Below are 23,979 nucleotides of genomic sequence, written 5' to 3' on the forward strand. Positions count from 1 at the left end.
TGGGTCTGGTGGTGTCTGCTCAACAAGTGGTGTAGCTCATCCAGTGCCCCTAGCAGGACAGTTTGTGTCTTACCTAAGTGGATGGCATGAAAAGGGAGAGTGAATGAGATGACTGGTCTTTTTCCTTTCTTCTCTACTGGCGGGCAGTAGGAAGACTGCCCCATCATGAGCTAGAACTGGCTAGATACAGGTGAGTGCCTTTCTGTTTGAGAAAAGTTTTTTAATACACTAGTCTTTCCTTGAAGGAGCTAGTCCCTCCTCTCTCTAACAAGGAGAGAGAGGAGTGATAACAAATGAATTGGTGGCTAATGTAGGTTTGTTTTCTTAAGATATAGCACTTTAACTTCCATTTATACATTGTTCCTGTACAAATGTATATTAGCCCAGTACTCTGACCATTTAATATCCTTTATTACACTAGTCAGAGGCTTTCGTTTCTTTTCTCCACTTTTACTTAACCGAGAAATGAGACCAGGGGTGTTGAACCTCCAGTTGGTTTGAGACTTCCTTTCCTCCCACCAAAAGTGAGTCTCGTAAAGTTAAGACCTAGGTTTGTTCTGTGTATGAACAAATGACAAATTTTTAATTGATTTGTATTTTTCATAGCTAACGAACCTACGGTCTTAACTTTTATTGCCCACCTCTTGCCACCCCTCAATGGATTCCCTGGGCTGGAAGACACTCATACATCATGGCAATGGCATTCTTGGGTGAAGGTAGCTCAGCTGTTTCTTCCTATCTCACCCAAGTAGCCAACCCTGTTGCCACCAATACCTTGTTCTACAATTTTATGTTTTTTACTGGTTTCCAGCTGGTGCTAGAAGATTTATCCTATAGTTAAGACCGTAGGTTTGCTAGCTATGAAAAATACATATTAATTAAAAATTTTTCATACTTTGAACAATTTGAGTTCATGGATATTAACCCTTTGAGATTTGAGGGGCGTCCAACACTCATCTGTGTTAAATCACACAACATTCTAGCTTACCACTTACCAACTTAAAAAAATAATTTCCTTTTATTTCTTGCTGAAGGTTTCTTTTCATGAAATGCTGATTTTGTCTCATTTGAAAGTAAATAACTACTTTACTCTAGTATCCTTAAAAATTAAAACAGCAAAATTGTCATCAGAATATGTTGAAGTTAGCCAAATTAAATACTTTTACTTTTCATAAATATTTTAGAAAACAACAGTAGAAATTTACAAATTCTTTTGCACCATGAAAAAGTATGAGATTTCCTTTCCAATGATATATATGTTATGCTAGATATTGCCCTGCTTTTAAGTAAGTTATGGAAAAAGTAAAAATTTTTCCGATTCTATTTTGGGACCAGGTTTGAATAGCATGAGAGTTAAAATTTAACCGTCCTCCAACACTCTCAAGGGGATTAAAATGTATGATTATGCTAGCATTTATTTTTAGTGGAAATATGAATAAAACTATACATAATAGTTTTTTATTTGTATCCCAAAGACAAAAACCATTTCTTGCAAATCTCTTAGAGTAATTGCAATGACTTTTTGTAATACTGGGTCGCTATCAAAACAGAGGACTACAATAATTTCCATTTTATATAAAATGAAAAAGCTTTAACAACTCTCAAATGTCTAAAAATTCACTTCTAAACTTGAAACATGCAATCGCTATTATACAATAAAGTAAATGCTTAATTTCACACATAACATCATCCTGTTATAAGAATGGTAGAATTATGAATACAGTATATTTGATCAGTGCCACAGCAAAGCATAAGAATGACAAGTGATAACCTTGTAAGTTCATCTTCAACAATAACTCAATCTCTTGGCTATAAGTTTGCACAGTAAGTAATAGAGTAAAAGCAAAATAAGAGGTTGGTCTATTGCATGAGTTCACTATATCTATATATATATATACAAAGGCAACTCAAACTCTGCACCTACCTGCAAGTATTACAGTATGTAAAAAGAACCTGAAATAAGATCACTAAAAAAAGTTGGATAAAAATATGGACTTACCTACAAATTGGACTATATCACGCTCAGCATATTTCCCTCCAAAGCTTAACCTATGTTCATCACCATCCAACTGCTCCATTGCTGAAAAGTCTTCATCACCAACCCCAACAATGATAACTGACATAGGAAGATTTGATGCTTCTACTAAAGCCTTCTTAGTGTCAGGAATATCTGAAAATATTTACATGAACAGAGATCTGTAATTTAATTATTCCACTTTCTGTATGCTATTACCAAAAATGAATGAATAATCAATCACATATGTGTTTTTACAGCGTAAACTTGGGTCGGCAATGGTGCCTAAAACAAGCCTTCTTGTAAAGCAAGTGTCAAAAGTATTTCACCCAACATGCAATGACAAGCTAAACTCCTGGAAAGTGGCATGTTCAGTGATTCATACTGAAGTATGGACCATCACATTCTGGAAATGAACTGTATGAAAGACTGACCAAACCAGTTACCCCATACATTTGTGATTTCCACAAAGTACCTCTCATTGAGGAACCTGAGAATGAACTGGAGAAGGCCACTAATCCTAAAGTTTCTCAGAAATAAATGTCCAAAAGAATATCTAAAGAAACAAACTGATGGAGGTGGCATTATGATGGAAATGAAAATCCAAGTCTTACATTAAATGCCCAGTCATTTATTAATCAGAAAGCCCTGGATTCTGCACTATCATGTAGATTAGTAGGTAAAAAGCTTCAACAAATATTCAAAGCAATAATATGCTCTCTAAAAGGACAAAAAAAAAAAAAAGTCTTGAAATAGCATATCATGCTTCTCAGAAGCACTCTTAGCCAGGCATTTAAGGTATTTTTTCAGATACTGTATTTCTAGGACAAAATTGCTGACAGCTCAGGGGCTTAATTTTTAAATTTACAATAAATGTAAAGGATGAGAATGAAACGAGAGGAAAAAACTGATGTTAGTAGCACTAAAAAACACTGTCTTTCACCTCTCTTGCTGCTGAGAGAGAGTGAATTTGTAAAGACTGATTCTCTGCATATATATAGGTAGAGCAAGAGTGGATTTGAAAGTTACTAGTAAAAAGAAAGATTAAGAAAACTACCTGGACTGACACTCAACTTATAAGTGTCCCAGAAACCATCGGTCTACTAGGATCAGATCCAAAATTGAGGATCAATCCTGATATAAACTTTTGACTTATCTCACCACAACATTTATTCATTTACATTTACAGAAAGGGGAATGCTGTCCAATACTGTACCCTCCTCCATGTTCTAAGAAATAAAAACCACATTCAAGACCATAACAAATTCATCTGTAAAGATCAGTTCTGATGGGAGGGATAAGACTGGAAAAGAGAGAAGGATAAAGGAGGAAAGAATGCCATACTAAAGTCTAAGTGATAAAAATTCTTACAAGGCAGTTGCTTTCTGATAGCCCCACCCATTACTAAAAATTTGAAGGTAGATTTCTTACCACAAATAATTCCATCTGTAATGATTAAAAGGATGAAATAATTGTTGCCATCCTGATGATTACGAGCAAACTGGGCCACATGGTTGATGACTGGTGCAAAGTTTGTTGGACCATACAACCCACCTGTAAATATGACAATCAACTCAATCCAAAAAATTTAATAAATAAGAGAGACATGCTGTCATGATCACAAAATATGTCTACATAACCAAGCAAAGCTCTCAACAATAATCCACAAACACTATAGTTTTAATTTCAGCTAGCCAAACAATTCACATATACAAAAATTTCTCATATTTCAAACCCAAACAAGTCATAACTTTATACGCACAAGTTTGCAATGCATTGTAATATGCCTGTAGAATTCCCGCAACACCCTGACAGTATGGATTATCAGGGTTACCATTCAGGAAGAATTCATGACTCACTTTCCAATCAGGAGGTAACCTTCCACCAAAACCCAGGGCTGGAAACATTTTATCTACAAAACAGAGGATGTTGTTAATTTTCAAGAGATAAAAAATAAGTCAAACATTTATTTGTAGCACATGGTTTTGCAAGAATGACATAATAGGTATATCAGTCATGCAACTGGATTACTGGCTAAAGTGCTAATGTTAAAAATTTTGACAATTAAAGAAAGTAATTGTTACAATTTTTACTTCTATCTTGTACACTGCATGAACAAGGGAAGAATTCATTTTGGTAATTCACCCTAAAAATATATGAAGGACCAAGTTTGCATGAAGGACACGATTTTTTCAAGATGACCAACTATAGAGTTCTAGCTGAACTTTGTATGTCCTGTGCCCTACATTTGATGCAAAACATGACATAAATTTGTTAAAAGGGAATCACCATGTTTGCTCAAAGGATTTGCTTTTAAATCTGAAGAAAAAATCAGCAAGGTACAGTTAAAGAAGTTGGACAGCTAAGTAAGAACAGATCAAAGAAAACATCAAAAGTACAATACAGCTGACAGCAAAAGGATACTGCAAAGACCTTTGGGTATGCCACACAGGGAATATAAATGATTTACGAAAATGTTTATAGACCATAAATACTACTCTCTTATTGCACTATGACTTCATTTCCAGTAACCAAGATTAACAGAGTTGTGACTAAGTACTCATATCAAAGTAAACAAATGAGGAAAATAACTTAGTGAGACCTCCGTACCTTTAAAATTTAACCAGAGGGACTAAGGAGGAATAAATTCCTCAGAAAAACAAGTTGCCAATCTGTAAGCATCCATAAAACTAACCAACCTGTCTTTGTTTATACAGCACTGAACCTCTACAGCTTATGGCTCTTTATCTACAATCTCTTGATATATCCTGAGTTAAGAAGTGAGCACCACTGACTCAATTTGATCAACATTATCTACTTGATTGTTGTATTTACTAAATAATCACCATAAAAGTTCAGTGATATCATTCTGGCAATGTTTGTGCCTTCTCATACCAGGGAGGATGTGGCCTTCACTTTGTTTGACAGGTCACCCTGGATGATCAGTGAAAATAAAGTAAAAAATGTACTGTATAAACTACCATCTCAGTAACTGTCATTTCCCATTACATAAAAAACCATGAAAGTCCTTCAGTGACCCTGAGAAACTTTTGAACTTGTATCCTCTATTGTACTCATCTTGTCAAAGTCAGCCATGCTGCATTTCTTAAAGTGACTACCACATACCACCCAGATAAGAAAACTACACTTCTTTTATCCTGTCAGCAGTAACTTGAGGATGATCCTGGATGATCAATTTTTTTCTGCAATATTCTGTGCATCTTTTGGGCCTGTCTAACCTTAGTTGGATCCTACGTATGTGTCACCTTCTCATCTCATTCTGCTCAGCCTGGCTTACACAATATGCCACCTCAACTTACATAAATACAACTATCAAATAATAGGCTAAATTCAACAGAAAATGTGGGAACTGATAACTGAGCATTGGTCCAAGGAGGGTACACCCTGCTTGCACCCTCCTCTAATCTGGGTGTTGTGTTCCCATAAATGCTTACATGATGCAAAATGAAACAAGTGTCTCAAAGTGATGAGTGAAGATTCCTTTCTCCAATAGTATTCAGATGGCAACTCATTTGTCCACCCCAATAGTAATCACTTCTGTAAGCTGCAATATCTAGTCCTTGTTCACAATCTTATCACAATGACCTTTCTCCTTTTTAGTCTGTTCTTGACCATGTCCCTTCTTACCCAATTTGATGCCCATTCCTCTCTCAATCATATCCAAGCCTAGGAAAGTCTCTATGCCTAACACCCTGATAACCTCAGCGACATTCATGTGCTCAGCTGTCCTTGTTACTTCTTATCAGATTATAAATAATTATTGCGAGTCTCCAAAAAAAAAAAAAAAACCAACAACAAACTCAAAGTGTACAAAATACCTGAAATTCTTACATAAATTTCAGAATTAACACACATCACTGCTTACTAGTACAACCCACAAAATACCCTTACACTATGTAGAACACATCCAAGCTCACAAAACAAACGTTCAAGGAGAGAAAAATGCACTGCATATTCTTGGCCAACTCTCTCATTTCAACAGGAAGATGACATTTTCATAATAAAATTAAGTTTTATATATACAGTACTAACCAAGTAATTACATAGCTAACGTATCTACCTCGCACTGCAACTTTTCTTAAATTAGGGGTAGTGCTCCTTTTGTTTGTTTTCACATAGGTGACAACCTTGCCCACTACTGGGGGAAACAGGAAAATCATGGCAGCCACTATTCAATTTGTTTGTGCCCTCGTGTCCATAAGAGGGGAGGAGGGCGGGCTCTGATTCTGTAATTACTTGGTAGATGGTAAGTATATATAAAACTTAATTTTCTTATGAAAATGTCATTTTCATATAAGTAACTTACCAAGTAATTACAGAGCTGAATCCCACACTGAATGGAGGTGGGATACATGGACACAGCCTACTCCAAAACATTAAAGCATGATAATGAGTTTGAAACAGAAAAATCTGCCAGCCTGTATGCAATGCTTGTTGTTTCCTTACCTGGTATGAGAGCTGGTGCAGGTGAATACTGTACTGCCTCTGGTTGGTGCTCATCTTATCCCGTAGTGGTGTGGCTGTTGAGTCGTGGAGTGTCTCTACTTAAGTAGGAGCTTTGTAGTGGAGAATATGTCTGATGGCTGACAAAGCATACAATAAGGTGCCCTTGCCCTGGGCACAGTACCAACATTAACCCCAGGCTCCCCAAAACTCGAAACCCTACACCAAGACGAAAAGACAGTATGAGAAAAAGAGTGATTCCAATGACTCTTCACCCAATAACATGCCAGCCACTGATAACAGACCCAAGGTACTGCAATCATTAAACACTGTTTCTACATCCCTCAAGTAGTGAGAAGCAAAAACGGACCTGCATCTCCAGTAGACATCAGAGGTGCCTCACACTGAGGGACCTGGGGCAACCCAAACAAACTGTAAGGTCTGGAAGGTAAGGTAAGGTTAGGTAGACTGGATAATGGAGGTCAAGGACGTGTTATGTCTAAAAGCCAAGGAAGTAGAAATTGCTCTGATATTGTGCGCTCTCACTTTAAAGTTTGGTAAAATGTCCTCCTGGATCTAGGAATGTGCTTCTCTAATTACATCTCTTAAGAAGAATGACAAAGCATTCTTTGATAGAGGATGAGATGGGTTCCTTACTGAACACCAAAGATTGCTGGTGGGCCCCTGATCTTTTCTGTTAAAAAAAAAGTTAAGTATACCTTAGTTTTACCAGACCACTGAGCTGATTAACAGCTCTCCTAGGGCTGGCCCGAAGGATTAGACTTATTTTACGTGGCTTAGAACCAATTGGTTACTTAGCAATGGGACCTACAGCTTATTGTGGAATCCGAACCACATTATAGCGAGAAATGATATTCAGGTAGTATCTCAGTGCTCTGACCAGACAGTACTCTCTCTTCCTCCTCCTGACCAAGAATTTCCATCAAGTTCTTCACAGTGAATGAACGAGGCCAGGGCTTGGATGGGTCCTTGTTCTTGGCCAGAAAGCCTAAGGTGAAGGAGCAAATGGCATTCCCTTGAGGAAAGCCCATTATTTTGTCAATAGCTTGTATTTCGCTGATGCACTTAGCCATTGTCATAAATAGCTTGTATTTCGCTGATGCGCTTAGCCATAGCTAAGGCAAATATGAAGAAAGTTTTGAGCGTCAGATTTCGAAGAAAAGCAGAGTAAAGGGGCTCAAAAGATGGGCCCATCAGCCATTTAAGGACCACATCCAAATTCCATGAGACCAAAGTGTTGTCCCTTTTCTGTTTCCTTGTATCAAGTGACTTTACCAGGTCTTTAATGTCAGAGTTCGACAAGAGATCCAGGCCTCTATGCTTGAAAATGGAGCTAAGCATTGCCCAATAGCCTTTAATGCTTTTCTTGGTATTCCTCAGAAAAAGGAGAAAATCCACAGTTTACGTTAAAGTGGTCTCAGAAGATGAGATATTGCAGCTGTGGCACCACTGACGGAAGACTGACCACTTGGCCTGATAGACGAGGCTAAAAGACTTCCTCCTGCACTTTGCAATAGCCTCTGAAGCTTCCTTTGAAAAACCTTTCACTCTGAAAAGCTTACAGACAGCTGAAGCCTCTCTGGGCAAGGGCAGACTACCCTTGGTGGTGTCTTCTGAAGTGAGGTTATTTGAGTAGCGATACTTTTTGGGGAAGCAGACTTGGGCAGTCCACCAACAGATGTAGGAAGTCTGGGAACCACTGTCTCAGAGGCCAAAACGGGGCTATGAGGGTCAGGGTCGCATCGTGGCGCGTCTCGAACTTGTTCAATACTTCCCTGAGGGGTGGGAAGGCTTATAGGTCCAGATTCAACCAATCCTGTAGCATGGCGTCAGTGGCCCATGCCAGAGGATCCAGGGCTGGCAAGCAAAACAGAGGAAGATGATGGTTCCTGGAGGTGGCAAACAGGTCTACCATTGGCTTGCCCCACAACTTCCACAGGCCTAGAAATACCAGGGGATCCAGGTGGGAAGGACCTGTTTTTTTGATGGCTCAGCTTGTCCGCCACCACATTCAACTTTCCCTGGATAAAGCGAGTGATGAGAATAACTCGATTTGGTCTGCCCACAGCAGTAATTCTCTTGTAGCTTGATAGAGAGAGAAGGAATGGGTGCTGCCTTGTTTGCGGATGTAAGCTAAGACCGTGGTATCATCTGCGTGCACCATGGCTGTTTTGTTGTGGACTAGTTGCGTAAAATTCTCAAGGCCAAGCTGAACTACCTTCAGCTCTCTTACATTGATATGTAAGTCCTGTTGATCTGGTGTCCATGTCCCCAAGACCTCTTGATTGTTTAGCAAGGCTCCCCAACCTACATCTGAGGTGTCGGAATAGAAGTCTAGGTCGGGGTTCCAAGGATGAAGGGACTTCCCATCCAACAGCCTTTCTTCTGACAGCCACCACTGCAGGTCTGGTTTTATCTTTGAGGTGATAGGAAAAACATGACTATTTGGCTGTGTCTTTCTGTTCCAGTTGGCCTTCAGATAAAACAACTTTGATATGTAACCTGCCCAGTCTGACAAACATTTCTATGGAGGCCAGAGTCCCCAATAAGTTCATTCATTGTTGAGCCAAACAAGATGATAGGGCTAGAAACTCCCAGACTGTTTGAAGACAGCTGGATATCCTCTTGGAATTTTTCTTCTTGATGGCTCTGGATGAAAAGCGGACATTTGAGCGGGACCTGAATGGTGTCCGAGATCTCCCTCCATGAAAAAGCTGTTGCTGGAGGGGAGAGGTGGTCCTAGCTTGAAAAGGAGAAGAGTCCTTGGGATGCCTAGATGACTATGTCAGCAAGTCTTGAGTTTTCTTCTGTAAGTACGATTCTATCTCTTTCACAGCGTCCTGAGGGAAGAGATGATTCTTGTCCAGGGGCAAGAACAGCAATGCGGACTTTTGGGTCTGGGTAACCCCCTTAGAAGCAAAGGAGCACCCAAGAGCTCTTGTTTCTTCAGCACCCCAAAAGTAACGAGGGCAGAGAGCTCTACAGAAACATCTCTAACAGCCTTGTCCGCACAGGACAGAACCCCAAGCCAGTGAGAGGCGATATCTGAAGCGAGATCTTGATGGTCCTCAATTTTCTTGGCCATTGCACCCACAACCCAATCAAGGAAACTGAGACTTCAAGTACTTTGAATATGTCCTTAACCAGATCCAATTCTGTGGATGTAAACATGATTTTGGCTAACAAGAAAACAGATTGATGAGACAAGTCAATAAGACCGAAGAAATCCCCTCGGGAAGAGACATCTACTCCCAAAGAGGGAGCCTTCACAGTCACATAGGACAAGTACCTCCTGCAAACCAGACGAGAAGAAGGAAAAGCAAAAGACGCTTTACTCTGCTCTCTTTTGGCGGAGAGCCAGTCTCCTGTCTCCTTAAAGACTTATTAGAGGAGGATGAAAGGACCATTTTGGGGAGGTGTGTCCTGTCATCCGGCTGATTCCTCATTAAGAATGTCGATGCAGGCGAAGGAGCAGCAGCTGGGGCGAAAAAGGAAGGAAAACTCGCCATCAAATACTGCAGCAGTGCAGTATATGCTGAAGGAGAAGCAGGTTCTGGGTCAATTTCTTCTCCCAAGGAAACAGGAACAGGTGGTCATCCTGAGCAGGTTTAGGAGCAGAAGGAGCTCTCTTAAGGAAGTCCATAATCTGGGCCAATTGTTGTTTACCTGGAATCACAGCAAGTTCGTCAGGGTCCAAAGGTGAAGGAGACAGCGCTGGAGGTCTAATGGGAGAAGGCGTAGGAGACCAAGACCTAGGTGAGAACGAAAAAGTCGATGGGCGTTGGGAGCGGGCACTGGGTGCCTGGGAGCGGGCACTAGGCGTTCAGGTGGGGCCGCCAGGCACTTGAGGGTGTGTGCTGGGCGGTTGAGAGCCAGATGTGGGCATTCAGGAATGGATGCCAGGCGCTCAGGTGAGTGGCTCTCCGGACTGTCCCAGGGAGACACAGGTGGGCGCTGATGGACAGGTGCAGGAAAAGAAGGGTCCAAGGAGAAACTACAAGATGGTCTGGAACTGCTCGGAGCCTGCTTATACTGTTTGACAAGCAGAGGGTCTGGACATTGACCATGGTCTTCAGAAGGGCGCTTAAGGGGCCGGGAAGAGTCCAGACAACATTTGCGACGTTTCTTGTCCACACCGTAGTCGTCTGAAGATCTGGAGGACAACAGATGTATCTCCTTGGTCTAGCCTTTCCAGTGGCTGTCTGCCAACACCTGGGGGTGGACAACAGTTGTGGCTGAGGGGGGCAACTACCTGTGGGCAAACCCCATTAGCCTCCCTTGGACTTTTGGTATGTCTTCTCCCAGGTTTGGGGGAGCAGGACAGGGACCTCGGTCTTGGAGAACTGAAGGGACAGATAGCCCACTCCTCCACTTGCACTGCACTATCACTTTGCACTTTCTCCAAAATCACTTTAAGAGAAGACCCCAAATCAGCAACAGTTCTTACAACTAGATTAAGCTTCTTATCAAATCTAGATCTGAGACTGGTGATGGCAGTAGGATCGGAAGCATGGGAACCAGGCAAGGAAAGAGAAGATTGTACAGTAGAAGGGCAGGAAGGAGAAACAGCAGGAACAGTAGAAGGGAGAGTAAAAGAGCTAACCTCCATACTAGCTTTTGGGGTAGTCTTTAAACTCTGAGAGCATTTTCCAGCTCTAGAAGCTGCTTTTCTCTTTTTATCTCTCTCTACCTTATATAAATGAGATTTACATACTGTACCTCCCACTGCTTAGTCTCCCAAGTTGAACACACTCTACAGCCCATATCATTACATTCTTGCCCACTACACTGAGCACAGATTGTATGAGGATCGTAACACACTTTAGTGAGTCTAGACATTCAGTCTAACTCGCTACAGAAGCGAATACTAGAATTACTAGTCAGACATATTTCACTGAAAACTAGTAAAAACTGCAAAAAATAAACTGCCTACACACTGTCTAGCATAAGCGCAGCCAGAACAAAACAACTGTACTTCACCAAACACAAATGAACAACAGGAAAATCAAAAAAAGCCACTGCAAATTGGAGCAATGTTCATACCACACGGCAAAAGCAAGTTGAAAAATGGCCGCAAGGTTGTTCTTGTTTCCACCAGTAGTGGGTGGGGCTGTCACCTACATGAAAACAAACAAAAGAAACACTACCTCTAATTTCCAAAAAGTTGCCGTGCGAAGTAGTGCATTAGCTATGTGATTACTTGGTAAGTTACTGATATGAAACTACCATTTCTCATACAACTGCTCTCCTTAATCCTCTTCAGTTCTGATGCCTTCTCTCCAAGATTTACAGCATTTCCACAGCTCTGTTACATGACTTATCATTACTGTCTGTGCATTCCCATTTCTGTAATATACTGATTGTTGTTTTTATCATGAGTTGCTCTAATGCCAACAACAAACAGCTATGGTCATGATACTGTCTGCAAAGCAGCGCCCTTGCTTTGTAATACTTAAGTCACTACAATATTTGTGAATCACCTTTTTTTATTCTTTAGTTCAACCTGGGTGTTAAGAGAGTTGTGTGTGGGAATTTATGCTGTTAATGTTCAGTTTAGCCCCTTTTTCTTGTAAGGAATAACAGTTTTGCTTTGGTCAGACACCTGTGCAAGAAACTCCCTTCCTCCTCATCAGGTGAGTTGGTGCTGTTCCCTTTGGAACTTTGCCTGCTCACCATGGCTACCCAAGTCTCAACTTTGTCTACTTGAAAGGTGACCTCTTAACCCCATATTCTCATCCACTAGAAGATCTGTCATCCACGGCTAGCAGGGATTTACAATTGCTGTTTTCGCCTTTGACTGCTCCTGACACTTCAGAGGTGTCTGAATTCATTCTCCCAATCTGCCTTTTCTCCCTGCTTGGTGACAATGCCATAACTTGAGGTTCTTCCCCATAGCTCACGTTTCCATCTTCCAAGACATGCCTTATATGTGCTATACAGTAGCAAGGCTGCATTCTTGTACCCCTGCCTCCAAGAGTTTGCCCATGTACTCTACAGCTCCTTAGTACCCAAATATTGTAAGCACTTCAGCTGCTCCTCTGTTTTTGGCCATTCCACCTGTTTGCCAGATCCTATGAATGCATGTGTACTTTTACAGAATCTAGGCTGAAAAACCACTTGCAATGCAGAGTAAAACTTAAAACTTAAAGTATAGTATACCTAGTTCATTTGTGAAAGGTCTTAAATTTAGAAGAGAAAGACTGGAAACACCACATTATCATCAACCCAACTAGCAAAACTGAGCATACTGACAGAAGAAAAATAAAAGATAGTTAATATATCACTGATTCCAACCTTGCCCTTAACAAGTAAGTGGCAACACAAGATTACCTAAAACTATGGTTTATATTTGCATACAGCATTTTTACAGACATTTATCTGACCACTGGTCAATGTTATTACTAAATAACAAAGTAAACTGGCCCAACCATACCTTGTACTAGCCATAATTCTCACCTGAATCATAGTCTTGGATTATTTCTCCAACAGCCTTGATAGCTAAGGAGTATTGGTTGTCAACCCCAGGTTGGAAATAATGCAGAGAACCTGGTAGTTTGGGATCTCCATTAGAAGCTGTAAAATCAACAGCAACAGTAAAATGAATCTGTGTTCCACCACGTATGTAGTCAAGGAAAGAAGGTTCAATATGTGATGTTATCGAGTTAAGTATTAATTTCCCAGAGTCTTTATATGATGACTTCTTGGCTTTCTTCTTAGGATTAATGAGCTCATATGAATTACTATTTCCTGGGCCTTCCAGAAGCCTGCAAAATATGAACTCTGTTAATAGAAAATAGAGATTGTTTTACCCAGGATATCAGCTTATCAAGAATCACACAACAAACAGAATAAACGTCAGAAAAAGCACATAAAATAAATTAATTTAACACCAAAATAAAGTTTTCTATTCTTTCCAACTCAAGGTATGGAAAAACAAACACTGTTTGATAATGAGAGTCTGGATAAAAGTGGCCATGTGAATGTAAAATTAAATGTTCAATTTACTGTAAGGAAATTGGTTATACATAACTGGGAACCTTAGTCAAGCCACATATTGTCCAAACTCCACCACTACCATCAGACCTAATTACCAATTTCAGTCCATTTCCTCTAATGATTAAATTTCTATGCCACAACACCCAAATGAACTTTGGCATACTTGAAATCTGAAAGCTGTAGCCATTACCTCTTTGAAACCCATAAAAACTCTCTTGGCATTTCATTACACTGATAAACAGTGACTTGCACTGTAAAAGAGGAACTAAGTAACTCAATAATAAGATGTATGCAGTACTGCTACAAACTAATACTTAATAAAGCATTCATTCAAATCTATAGAGCATAAAATTAACATGCAGCAAAATGATAGCCAAAACTAGTATTAGGGCACTTTACCTTTGCAGGTTTGTGTAGCATTCACCTATCAAGTCATGTCCACCATCCGAATCCCAATCATAGCATTCAATTTTAATGCTGCGATTGTGGTCGCCAGCACACAATGTTCTGGCAGGCACTATAATGGGTTTCCACACAGGGTTAAGAGTTTTCTTGATGACCTCAGTCTTGTGTACTGGCAGATAGTTACTTGCATCATTGCACCGATAAAATATAAGGAATGGGTCACTCTTTCCTAAGAAATCCTTCTTGTCCAAGTCAGTTCCTTTAAGGTTCATGGTGACAACTTCTTTGGATGATGATACCTCGTCTCCTTGGATAAACAGAGTGCCACCACTTGAGATGGGTTTACTTAGCTGTGGGCAAAATGTTGCATGGTAATTTGAAAAAGATAATTATGCTTTAAACTTATCCAATAAACAAGAACACATTAAGATATTCAACATTCAATCTGGATTTAGTTCTTTGATGTATCTAAACAAATAACTTATAAAGCCTAAAGCTACTGTCAATCAAAGTTTGGATCTCACTCAATGACTCTGAAGTGACAAACCCATAATGCTAGTAAAGGTAATGCTAAAAGTCTGTAATTTTACACCTTGAATAGAAAATGACCTGAACAAAGCAATGACTAGATACAACACAACCAAGCTTTTTAATAAAAATATCCAAATGTAATATATAGAATAAAGGAAAATGAAAAACACAAACCTGTGATCCCTGATGTCCCATAATTTCTCCTAAAGAACACTCCACACTACCAAGTGAATCTTGGTCTTCAGGTTTTGTACTTTTAGTGTCCCAGTCATAAATGCTAAAACGCAAGAGCTGAAAATGGAACAGTAAAACAAATTTGAATACAGCATTTCTGATCCTACTACAGTACATCATAAAATGCTGTACCGGGTAATTAAACAAAAATCAGACAGGCAAGAATTCCTCATTATTTGTTTGAAATACAATGATCTTTGTTCAGCAACTATATTTGGTATGTGAACTACTGTACATGGTAAGTCATAACCTACATGCTTCACAAAACTGATCAGTTTTTTTTATACATGAATGACGGTTTCTTTTTTAGTTAACAATTTTAGCAAAATGTACTATCATAACATCTTATAAATGATCAGCAGACAAGATAAGACCATCAAAGCTAATGAATTCTACTGTATGTTCAACAAAATTCTACTGTATGTTCAACAACTGGCTACATTCCAAGCAGTAAAAAAATTAACACAAAATAACATGAGTATTTTACTTCAAATAAAAATAACACTATTTAGTACATGCATACCTGTCGCTCCTCAAAGCGATAGTCGATCTCAAATTTTCTTATCCACTGTGGATTAAGGGAGTCTTTAATCATCTCAGTCCGTCCAATCTCAAAGAATCTATCGTGTCCTGTCTCTTTCAAATACAAAATACACAAAGGGTCACTCTTGCTCAAGGCATCACGGTCTCGGAGATTTCTGTCAAAAACGAGGATAGTGAAAGCCAAAATTACAGTATTCTCAAGTACTTATCTATAATCTGTCAGGACAAACAAGCAAATATTTTCACTACATGTAGCATTTCCACTGCAATTACCCTAGTTTTTAAAAATAACTCTCTACTTCGTACTCATTCCTATAAAATCCTATTTATGAATTATATTACAATTTGGCAACTTCAGGTCACCTAAACTGACGCTAAAGTCAGTGAGATTTTCTACAATGAAACAAACACCCACTTAGCTGAAACAGTTAACTCCACTTTTGACATCGGAGCCATTAAAGGAGGACCTGGAGGTGCTCCACCTTGTTGCATCCCAGCCTGCATTCTCCTAAGACCAGGGAGAGGTAATTATCATAACTATGAAATACAGAACACGGCAAAATCTCTTAAAAGTAGATAATAATAGTGGCAAATCTAAAATTACATAAAATGATTGAGAAAAGGGAAGTCGTTAATGTTAGTGCTGCACTTCGACATCCTTAAAAGGACACTGCACACAGTGTGTCTTGGCTATTGATCTAAATGAAAATATCTCAGGCTGCAAACATTTTTGTTTTATCCTTTTTAATCTATAGAATATTTCTGCCAGATGTGTGAATGGATGGTATATGTAAGAGAAGCTACATGTTTGATTCTCACACTCTTTAAAGTGCTTTTATTAAAATCACAAAAGTACAACATTCAAATAGTTTGACTCACCAAGTATCACAGTTTTTTTGTAGCTAACGAAGTCTCTGACCTACTTTGAGCATGGTTATTTTGAATCTAAGTTAAAGGATTTGCCAACAATTTTCATGTGATTCTATTTCATCACATACACTATATCCACATACTGTGCTGTAATATGTTTGAATTACACTTTTATGCAAATGACAAGCTTACTTTTTCAAGTTGCAGCCTTCAAGACTACACTCATTGTCTTAAAACTGGATCAGGATATTACACAAATTCAAATTTAGAATAGAAATGCAATCCTACAATATTTAAAGGGTTTTTTTTAACAGACATTCTTTAATTAATTACTGTAGTTACTTACAGTCAAAAACATTAGCCAATTTAAAATAAATATTTGTATTTTGTCTTATATACTTTACCTTCTTTAATCTGACCTATCCTAAATAAGGACAAACTCTTTAGAGCTGAAATTTTTAAGTGTTTGGTTATTAATATTCTAGATATTTAGGTTTGATCCCAGGCAGTGCTATGCTGGTCATCATAAGCAATTTTTTTTTAATTAATAACGAACATAGAGCCCTTCATAAAAATTACTTAAAAATACATGTACAGTATTAAGAACTCAACTTTCAAAAGAACTTCCTTTAGTGATTAGGAAAGGGCACTATTTAATTGTTATTGAAAAATGCAATTATCAAGGAAATGGCTTACATTACGAATGATACCTGATTAACAATTCACTACACTTTGGTGATGCAGTAGATATAACCATGGAATTCCAATCCTGCTTACTCCACATTCTATTTTCAATTTCCTAGTTTTCATTGGAGAATGTATAAAAATATTTACAAATAAAGAAATTAGTATACTGTCAAGATTATCGGATTCAAACAGTTTTTATGAATATGTCTGGTCAATCTCAGATTCAACACCACATAACTTATTAATGTGATTCTAACAGACATTAAAGTCTAAATCAGACTGCTTGTTCATTACTGTACATATGACAATCAAGCCAAATAAAAATTTCAAATTTTAAAACCAGTGTAAAAAAGTTTCTCAATTGACAAACCATTATTTCAGAATAGCCTTAAAAGCCAGCAAAAGATGTTGCCAAAATATTCAACTAATTGACTCCATAATTTGTGATAAGTAACAGCACTGTCTGATTGCACATAATGGAGAAGACCTTCAAGGCTACTAATGGCCTTCCATAATAATCCTAATTGGAAAAATATTAATACAGTAATGATGAAATATTGAAAGGGAGGAGTTTAGCAACCAAAGCAGAATATAATTAGTATTTATAGTATTGAAATATAAAAGGTACCAATGGTACACAAAAGCACATCTTTATAAAATAAAGCTCTGAATGGAAAAAAGTGAGATTCCAACCCACCCAAAGAACTGTATGCTAAGAAAAAGCCCCATTTATGGGATTGACTGTTATTACACAGAAGTACCTAAGAAAACCTGGTTTACAGTAAACCCCTCATATTCGCATTCTCATGATTCGTGGACTCATATCTAGCCATTATTCGTGGAAAATTCGCCCATTCGCAGTATTTTTCACTGAGAAATATTCACTAATTACTGTATTTTCATATAATTTTCCTGAATAAATACACTTTTTGTGATAAAACTATTTAAATACTCAGGTATATGCATGTTTACAGGGTTTTTCTGTGTTTAAACTATCAAAATGGGCAGCTCTAAGTGTTTTTAGAGGGGTTTTAAGTATTCGTGGATTTTAGCTATTCATGGGGGGGGTACGCATCCCCCACGAATACGGGGGGTTCACTGTACTACCATGAGAAGTTGGTATCAATATGACGAGTGACAGCTACCTAAGAAAACCTGGTTTACTATCATGAGAAGTTGGTATCAATATGGAAAGTGACAGCTACAGAAACCTACCAAACCTATGGTTAACATCCTGTATGCTATAACAGCCTTGGAAGCATCCAAGGGTCACCATGAAGCAATAAATGCAAAGACACTAAACCGCAGCTCTGAGTACCTCAAATTTACAAAGTTAGCTCACAAAAGTTCACAACTATAAAATATACTACAACACTGTATTTATTACAAACATGACACCACTGACTCTGTAAGTATGGAGGAAAAACTTTGGAACAAACTATCACTTAGTGAATTTTGCAAAATGCACAGATACAGTACATGAAATCCTGCATTGTTAAGTACTCTTGCACACATGAAATCACAAAATGCAGGCAATAGCTGAAGAATATCATTACATTTTCCATCTTCCACTTTTTACTGATCATCATCAAAAAGAGCCATTTTGCAATTAACTACTCAATAATATTACAGCACCCCAGAATGTACTGAAATGCAAAATTATCCAAAGACCATAAAATTCTGGTTTTTATAAGTAGCAGTAACTTTCATATAACATCACAGTAATGACTGACCTCGACAACATGGCTTCCAAACAAAAGTTAATCCAAAACTATCAGACAAATTTTTGCTAACACCCAAATCAGATCTGCACCAGTCCAAAACTTAAACGGCACAACACTAATGTCTGAGTGAAGACCAGCTCATGGATGTGCCTATCAGATATTACAACACGAGTGACTATCAGCTAGTAAACAATCTCGTAATCACAGATAACGATTTGACTCATGCCACTTATCATACCCTGATAGAGAAACAATTAGGTTGACAAGATTAAAAGAGTACATGGCTAAAACACAGCTACTCATGCAAGTTTTCTTTGCACCATAATGTTGCGCTACCCTGAGCCAAGATGACTTGAGAAAATCTATAATACAGTGTTTTGGTCAAGTATATTTATGCAGTTTACTTATAAACTCCCATCTGCATGATTGCCTACCCTACGTATATATGAAAATAGGTGCCACTGTTTTTATCAAAAAGTTATGCATATAAATCATAATGCTAACCTCTACCAGCTGTGCCAAAATCTGGTAAATGCTCCCTGCAAATGGAAACAATATGGTGTCTACCTGATGTTTTTACTAGCTTTTAGACTATGGAGTCTGAAGTGTCTCTAGTTCTGGAAAACCAAGCTTGTATGAAGGAACCTCAACTTTCACTCCCCAAGCTCAAAGTATGAGTAGGGGCCTTCGCCACTCCCAGTCGGGTAGGGCACAGCATCCTTGAAGATTTAGTAGGTTGAGGTCATGGTACCCTATATACAGTTAAGTTACATTAGGAGGTAGGTCTATCACTTTGTATGGGTATGTTTCTTTATTTATGGAGCACACTTTTCTAACACTTTCTCTTTCCCGTTTTCCCCCATATAAATAATATGGTTTTTCCCTCTGAATCCCTTCAGGCAATGGGTGGAGGGGAAATGGTGGGGATTAAACAAGTACAACTGGTTACCAGCAAAAATAATAGTAAAACACTCAAGACATATTACAGGCAGCTGCAAATATAAACACATTATGCTTAAGGGCATATGAAGTACTTGGCATCAAATCGATGTCATCTAGCCTGATTGCCATACCTATTTTATGTCAATATCCTTAGGCTTTGCCCAGTTTCACATTCATCAGCTTAGCGGTTAATATATATGACTTCAAGTGAGATGAAATCTAAGTTACAGCAAATTAGGACACAAATTCCAGAGCCATTTCAAATTCCAATGACAGTGAATACTAGGGGCATCTGGATCCCAGCAACCCATGGTAGGATTGGTTAGGCTGGTAGGATGTGGCACCCTAGGGTGGGTTAGGCTGCTGATTTCTGATGTGCAATTGAAAAAGCGTGTCAAATCTAACCAAAGTTGCTGGCCTACACCAAAATTTAGCTCTAAATCCCAGTGAATTACCCAAGCCTGAAGTGCACATCAAAGAATGGCTATTACCCTAGATTTTCCAAACCTACCAGTAACCTAAAGCTGTAATATATAAAACACAGCAGGCCGATTATAGAATAGTGTCATCTATATGCTTACAGTCAGCTTAAAGATACCTCCACTCAACAGGCTAGACTACTCAAATATCCTCAGCCTTATGCACCGATACTGCTATCGTGCGTTAGCCTATTTACAGGGTCTGCCTTCATACGTCGTTCAGCCCATACCAAGACCTATTTTAACTATAAATTCAAAATTGGGAATATGAAACATAATGATTAGAAGTTAAGACGGTGTAACGATTAAGCTTAACCTGCCCCTCCCATTTAACCAGCCCGTGACCTTGCCCTTGGAAACATTAATAGTCTTAGAAGTCGGAGCGGCATGACTACACTTCCTCTTTTTCCATGTTCCACTTTTCCCTTCATTTTACACCACACTTTCTCGACAAAATTTCTGGACGACATTAACTGACACCAATAAAAGCAAGTTCTGTATATCGCATACCTGTTTTCACAACAAAAATCAAGGGTAATTTCACAAAACAAGACGTCGAGACAACGCAAGAAACACGTCAACGTAAAGTTGTTGTTGTTGAAGTCGGTGAGTAAATGCGGCCTTGTGTCACCACACCTTTATATAAGAAGAGCGAAGAGCGTTCATAAGCGCAAGACAAGAGACTTAAAGCTGTTTTCACTTCCACCTTTACTGGCAATGGCTGCCTTTGCTCTTCTGATATATTTGGTATGTGGATTGTAATGACGAAAGATCATTTTATGCACAAGCCGGAATCATATTCATACGCCATAGAAAATCATGCATTGCGACTGAACATCAGAATTAGCAAACGAAATAAATAACGCATTTGTTTTCATACGTAATTTGTGATCTGTCATCACTCAACAGGTTTGATAGACTGTATTTGGTGCTCAGTATTGTAGTAATATGTATGATGAATTAATAACTAAATCGTTGCCACCAGCTGCGATGTTCCTCACTATATATATATATATATATATATATATATATATATATATATATATATATATATATATATATATATATATAAATATATATATATATATATTTACAGTATATGTTATGTATATATATAATATATATTATTTATATATATATATATATATATAATATATATATATATATATATATATATATATATATATATATATATATATATATATATATATATATATATATATATATATATATATATATAAACAGATGTATATTTACAGTATATGTTAATGTATATTATACCTATATTTGTTTATATATCATATATATGTATATAATATATATCTGTATATGTATGTCAATAATATCTTATAAGATTATATATATATTTATCATTGTGGTGTGTGTGTGTAAGAATGTTTGTATATTTGTTTGTTCACTATAGAAATCCAGCTAAATCTAAAACAAAACAACGTCATTTATCTCAGAAAGGTTTATAACTCAAAATCAAACCAGTTAACCCCCAGACAAATATCGAAACACTCATTTTTCACACTGGTGACTCCACCTTTTGTCTCGAAGGACGCTGCCAGACCCAAGATTAACCCACGCCTGATCCAGACCCTTCAACATAAATTTTTTCCCGCCGTTCCTGAAAGTTGATCATAATTTAGTCCGAATTATTAATATAAGATGACTTAAATAAAATCAACACTGAAAACCACCGTTTAAGCCCTGGTTTACCTCCTCCATGGAAACAAGTAACAGATCAAATGCCTCTGAGACAGACACATCATTAACAAACGAGCTGACCAACTTTTTCAGTGTTCATTTTAACCAAACGTATTTTAATCATCATCCTATAAAATACAAAGCTTGCTGCCGTATTACCTTCATCATATCTACTAATCCACAGACAAAACGCCGTAATTATCGACGCAGCCCGGAGATCAAGAGCCGGCCATCGAAGGATCAAATCAGATCCATCACCATTAGCAGACTAATAGCTTCTGTGTCCTACCCTCATTAAAAAATTACTCGCGACGAAAATACCACATTTTTTCAGTGTTCATCGCCCCAAACATATCTTAATTATACCTTGCCAATAAAATACAAATTCTTAAGTACCTTGAGATATTACCATCATCATATCTAAGTACTTAATCCACTAAAAAAATCACCTATTGTCGACAATTTCTATATTAGACCATTCAGACTTCAGCCAACAATTTCCCTCAGAAATGTCAAAGGAAACTGAAACGAGTTCGTTAACACGTACAGGAAACCGAAGTTAATTTCAGCTCTTTTTACGGTGTCTAAAATTACAATTGTGATAATTTAATATTTATGTAGTCAACGGACACTGTATCGTAAGTAGCTGCTGGTTGAGACCGAAGTCAACATGTAAGATATTTCATTTTTTAATTCGTTCAAATGCGAAAATCCTCATTAATTCGTTCGTTTCTTCTTCCTTTTTCCCTTTGGAATTGGCTATAGCGACTGCTTCGTGACGTTACTGCGACATATTCCTTATAAAACCGTTTTAAATGAGCTCTGAAATTAATTATCGCGTAGTTAGAATATGCATACCAACTCCACCATACTACCTCTACCAAACGTTCTCTCTCTCTTCTCTCTCAGTGCATCACTCAAACAATCTGGAGCGGAATTTATCTATGAAGTTTTTATCTGTTGCAAGTAAATTCATGCTTGCAATCTCTTTCTCATTTATAAATTCCCTTTATGAATGGGATTAAACGCCAAGTCATACTAGAAAAACCCGAGAATGTTTGCCACTGCAAGTCAATCATTTTTTTTCTCACTCCCTTTCACCATTTTAATCGGATAAATGCCAGGATATATGTATGCATGTATATATTGTGTTTATTTAAAGTAATGAATTTAAGACAGAATTATTAATCAAAGGAAAGAAAACTATTTCCAATGGTAGTACACATACTTTACACGACAAAACAACTCAAGGGGGATGAAGGAAAATTTTTCTGAGTTCTTCAAAGTTCTTCGGGCAGCGCCAGGTTGGTCAGCTAATATATATATATATATATATATATATATATATATATATATATATATATATATATATATATATATATATATATATATATATTGCAAGCCAATGACATTACGGCTCTTTGTAGGTCTTTTGGGATGGATGGCCATTCTCGTGCCTTGTCCAGCCTGGCCACAGTCACTCCCATTTCCTTTTACAGTCTCTTCTAAGAATAAAACTATACCTCATGCCTACTTTTGCTGAATTCTGCACACGGAGATTGCGTATCCCATTCTTTCCCTCTTATTGTTTTGTCCCTTCCTTCCTAGGTCCTACTTACTGGGACTCGCTGCTTCTATATTGCTTCCTCTCTCATTGAAGGGTTCCAGCTGATTCAAAGAAGTTTGGATCGGCCCTCAGAAAATGGCGTACTCATCCCCTGTGTTCTTTGCTGACTGCTCTTTCACAGGGTTTTGATTGTCAGTTACGGCTGCCCTAGAGCAAGAGCCCATGCCCGTGCAAGGATGACTTAAATTAAAACAAACGAACAGACCAGTGTGGGACATGAATTGACTGACGACACTAGAAATCCGCAGGTGATGAGGAGGACCAGGCAGTGTTGATTGCTTGCACGATGCTGATAAACTGACCCCAGAGAAAGCCTTGAACGAAAGACTCGCCTTATAGAGAAGCGAAAGGTTTGGTTAAATGGCTTCAGGACAGTGAAGTTTTCGGAGCGACAAAATCAAAGCTTTCAAGATTATAGGCGGGTATGCAAATATCGCTGGGAAATAATTTTTTGATGATTTATGATTTACAAAAAAATTGGCAATGATGCCAAGCAATGGAGCACTTTCAGCCACTGCGGCGTTTAAGAGCGGAAGAGGGAGTTGTAGTAGCTGGACAGCAAGATGGAAGATAAGAAGTGGACACGGATGTAAAGTAAATGGCTGAAAAACGGGTGCAGTTAAAGGCCGAAGCAAACAGACTTTAGTAACGCCTACAGATTTGATGAATTGGCAGAAAGTATTACAAGATCAAAATCATATAACCTGAGACACGCCCCTATTGGCCTGTTAA

General features: G+C 38.1%; 1 protein-coding gene across 6 annotated transcripts in view; it reads right to left on the reverse strand.

Moving 5' to 3' along the window:
• LOC136833167 (copine-8-like) overlaps nucleotides 1-20,557 on the reverse strand; it is a 31,990-nt gene extending 11,433 nt beyond the window's left edge. For 3 of the 6 annotated variants that reach the window (XM_067094892.1, XM_067094890.1, XM_067094888.1), the window contains exons 1-9: nucleotides 20,421-20,557; nucleotides 15,624-15,716; nucleotides 15,189-15,363; nucleotides 14,606-14,722; nucleotides 13,895-14,250; nucleotides 12,956-13,263; nucleotides 3,777-3,926; nucleotides 3,446-3,568; nucleotides 2,000-2,170 (exon numbers count right to left, since the gene is read on the reverse strand). In XM_067094892.1, the coding sequence (XP_066950993.1) occupies nucleotides 2,000-2,170; nucleotides 3,446-3,568; nucleotides 3,777-3,926; nucleotides 12,956-13,263; nucleotides 13,895-14,250; nucleotides 14,606-14,722; nucleotides 15,189-15,363; nucleotides 15,624-15,712 (1,489 nt within the window). In that variant the 5' untranslated portion in view covers nucleotides 15,713-15,716; nucleotides 20,421-20,557. Of the gene's footprint in view, nucleotides 1-1,999; nucleotides 2,171-3,445; nucleotides 3,569-3,776; nucleotides 3,927-12,955; nucleotides 13,264-13,894; nucleotides 14,251-14,605; nucleotides 14,723-15,188; nucleotides 15,364-15,623; nucleotides 15,717-18,498; nucleotides 18,641-20,420 lie in introns of those variants that run through there. The other 3 variants (XM_067094891.1, XM_067094889.1, XM_067094887.1) reach the window with 1 other exon arrangement.
• Between the last annotated feature and the right edge of the window lie 3,422 nt (nucleotides 20,558-23,979).

The sequence above is a fragment of the Macrobrachium rosenbergii genome, chromosome 51 (genome assembly GCF_040412425.1).
Source record: "Macrobrachium rosenbergii isolate ZJJX-2024 chromosome 51, ASM4041242v1, whole genome shotgun sequence".
Classification (NCBI taxonomy): domain Eukaryota; kingdom Metazoa; phylum Arthropoda; class Malacostraca; order Decapoda; family Palaemonidae; genus Macrobrachium; species Macrobrachium rosenbergii.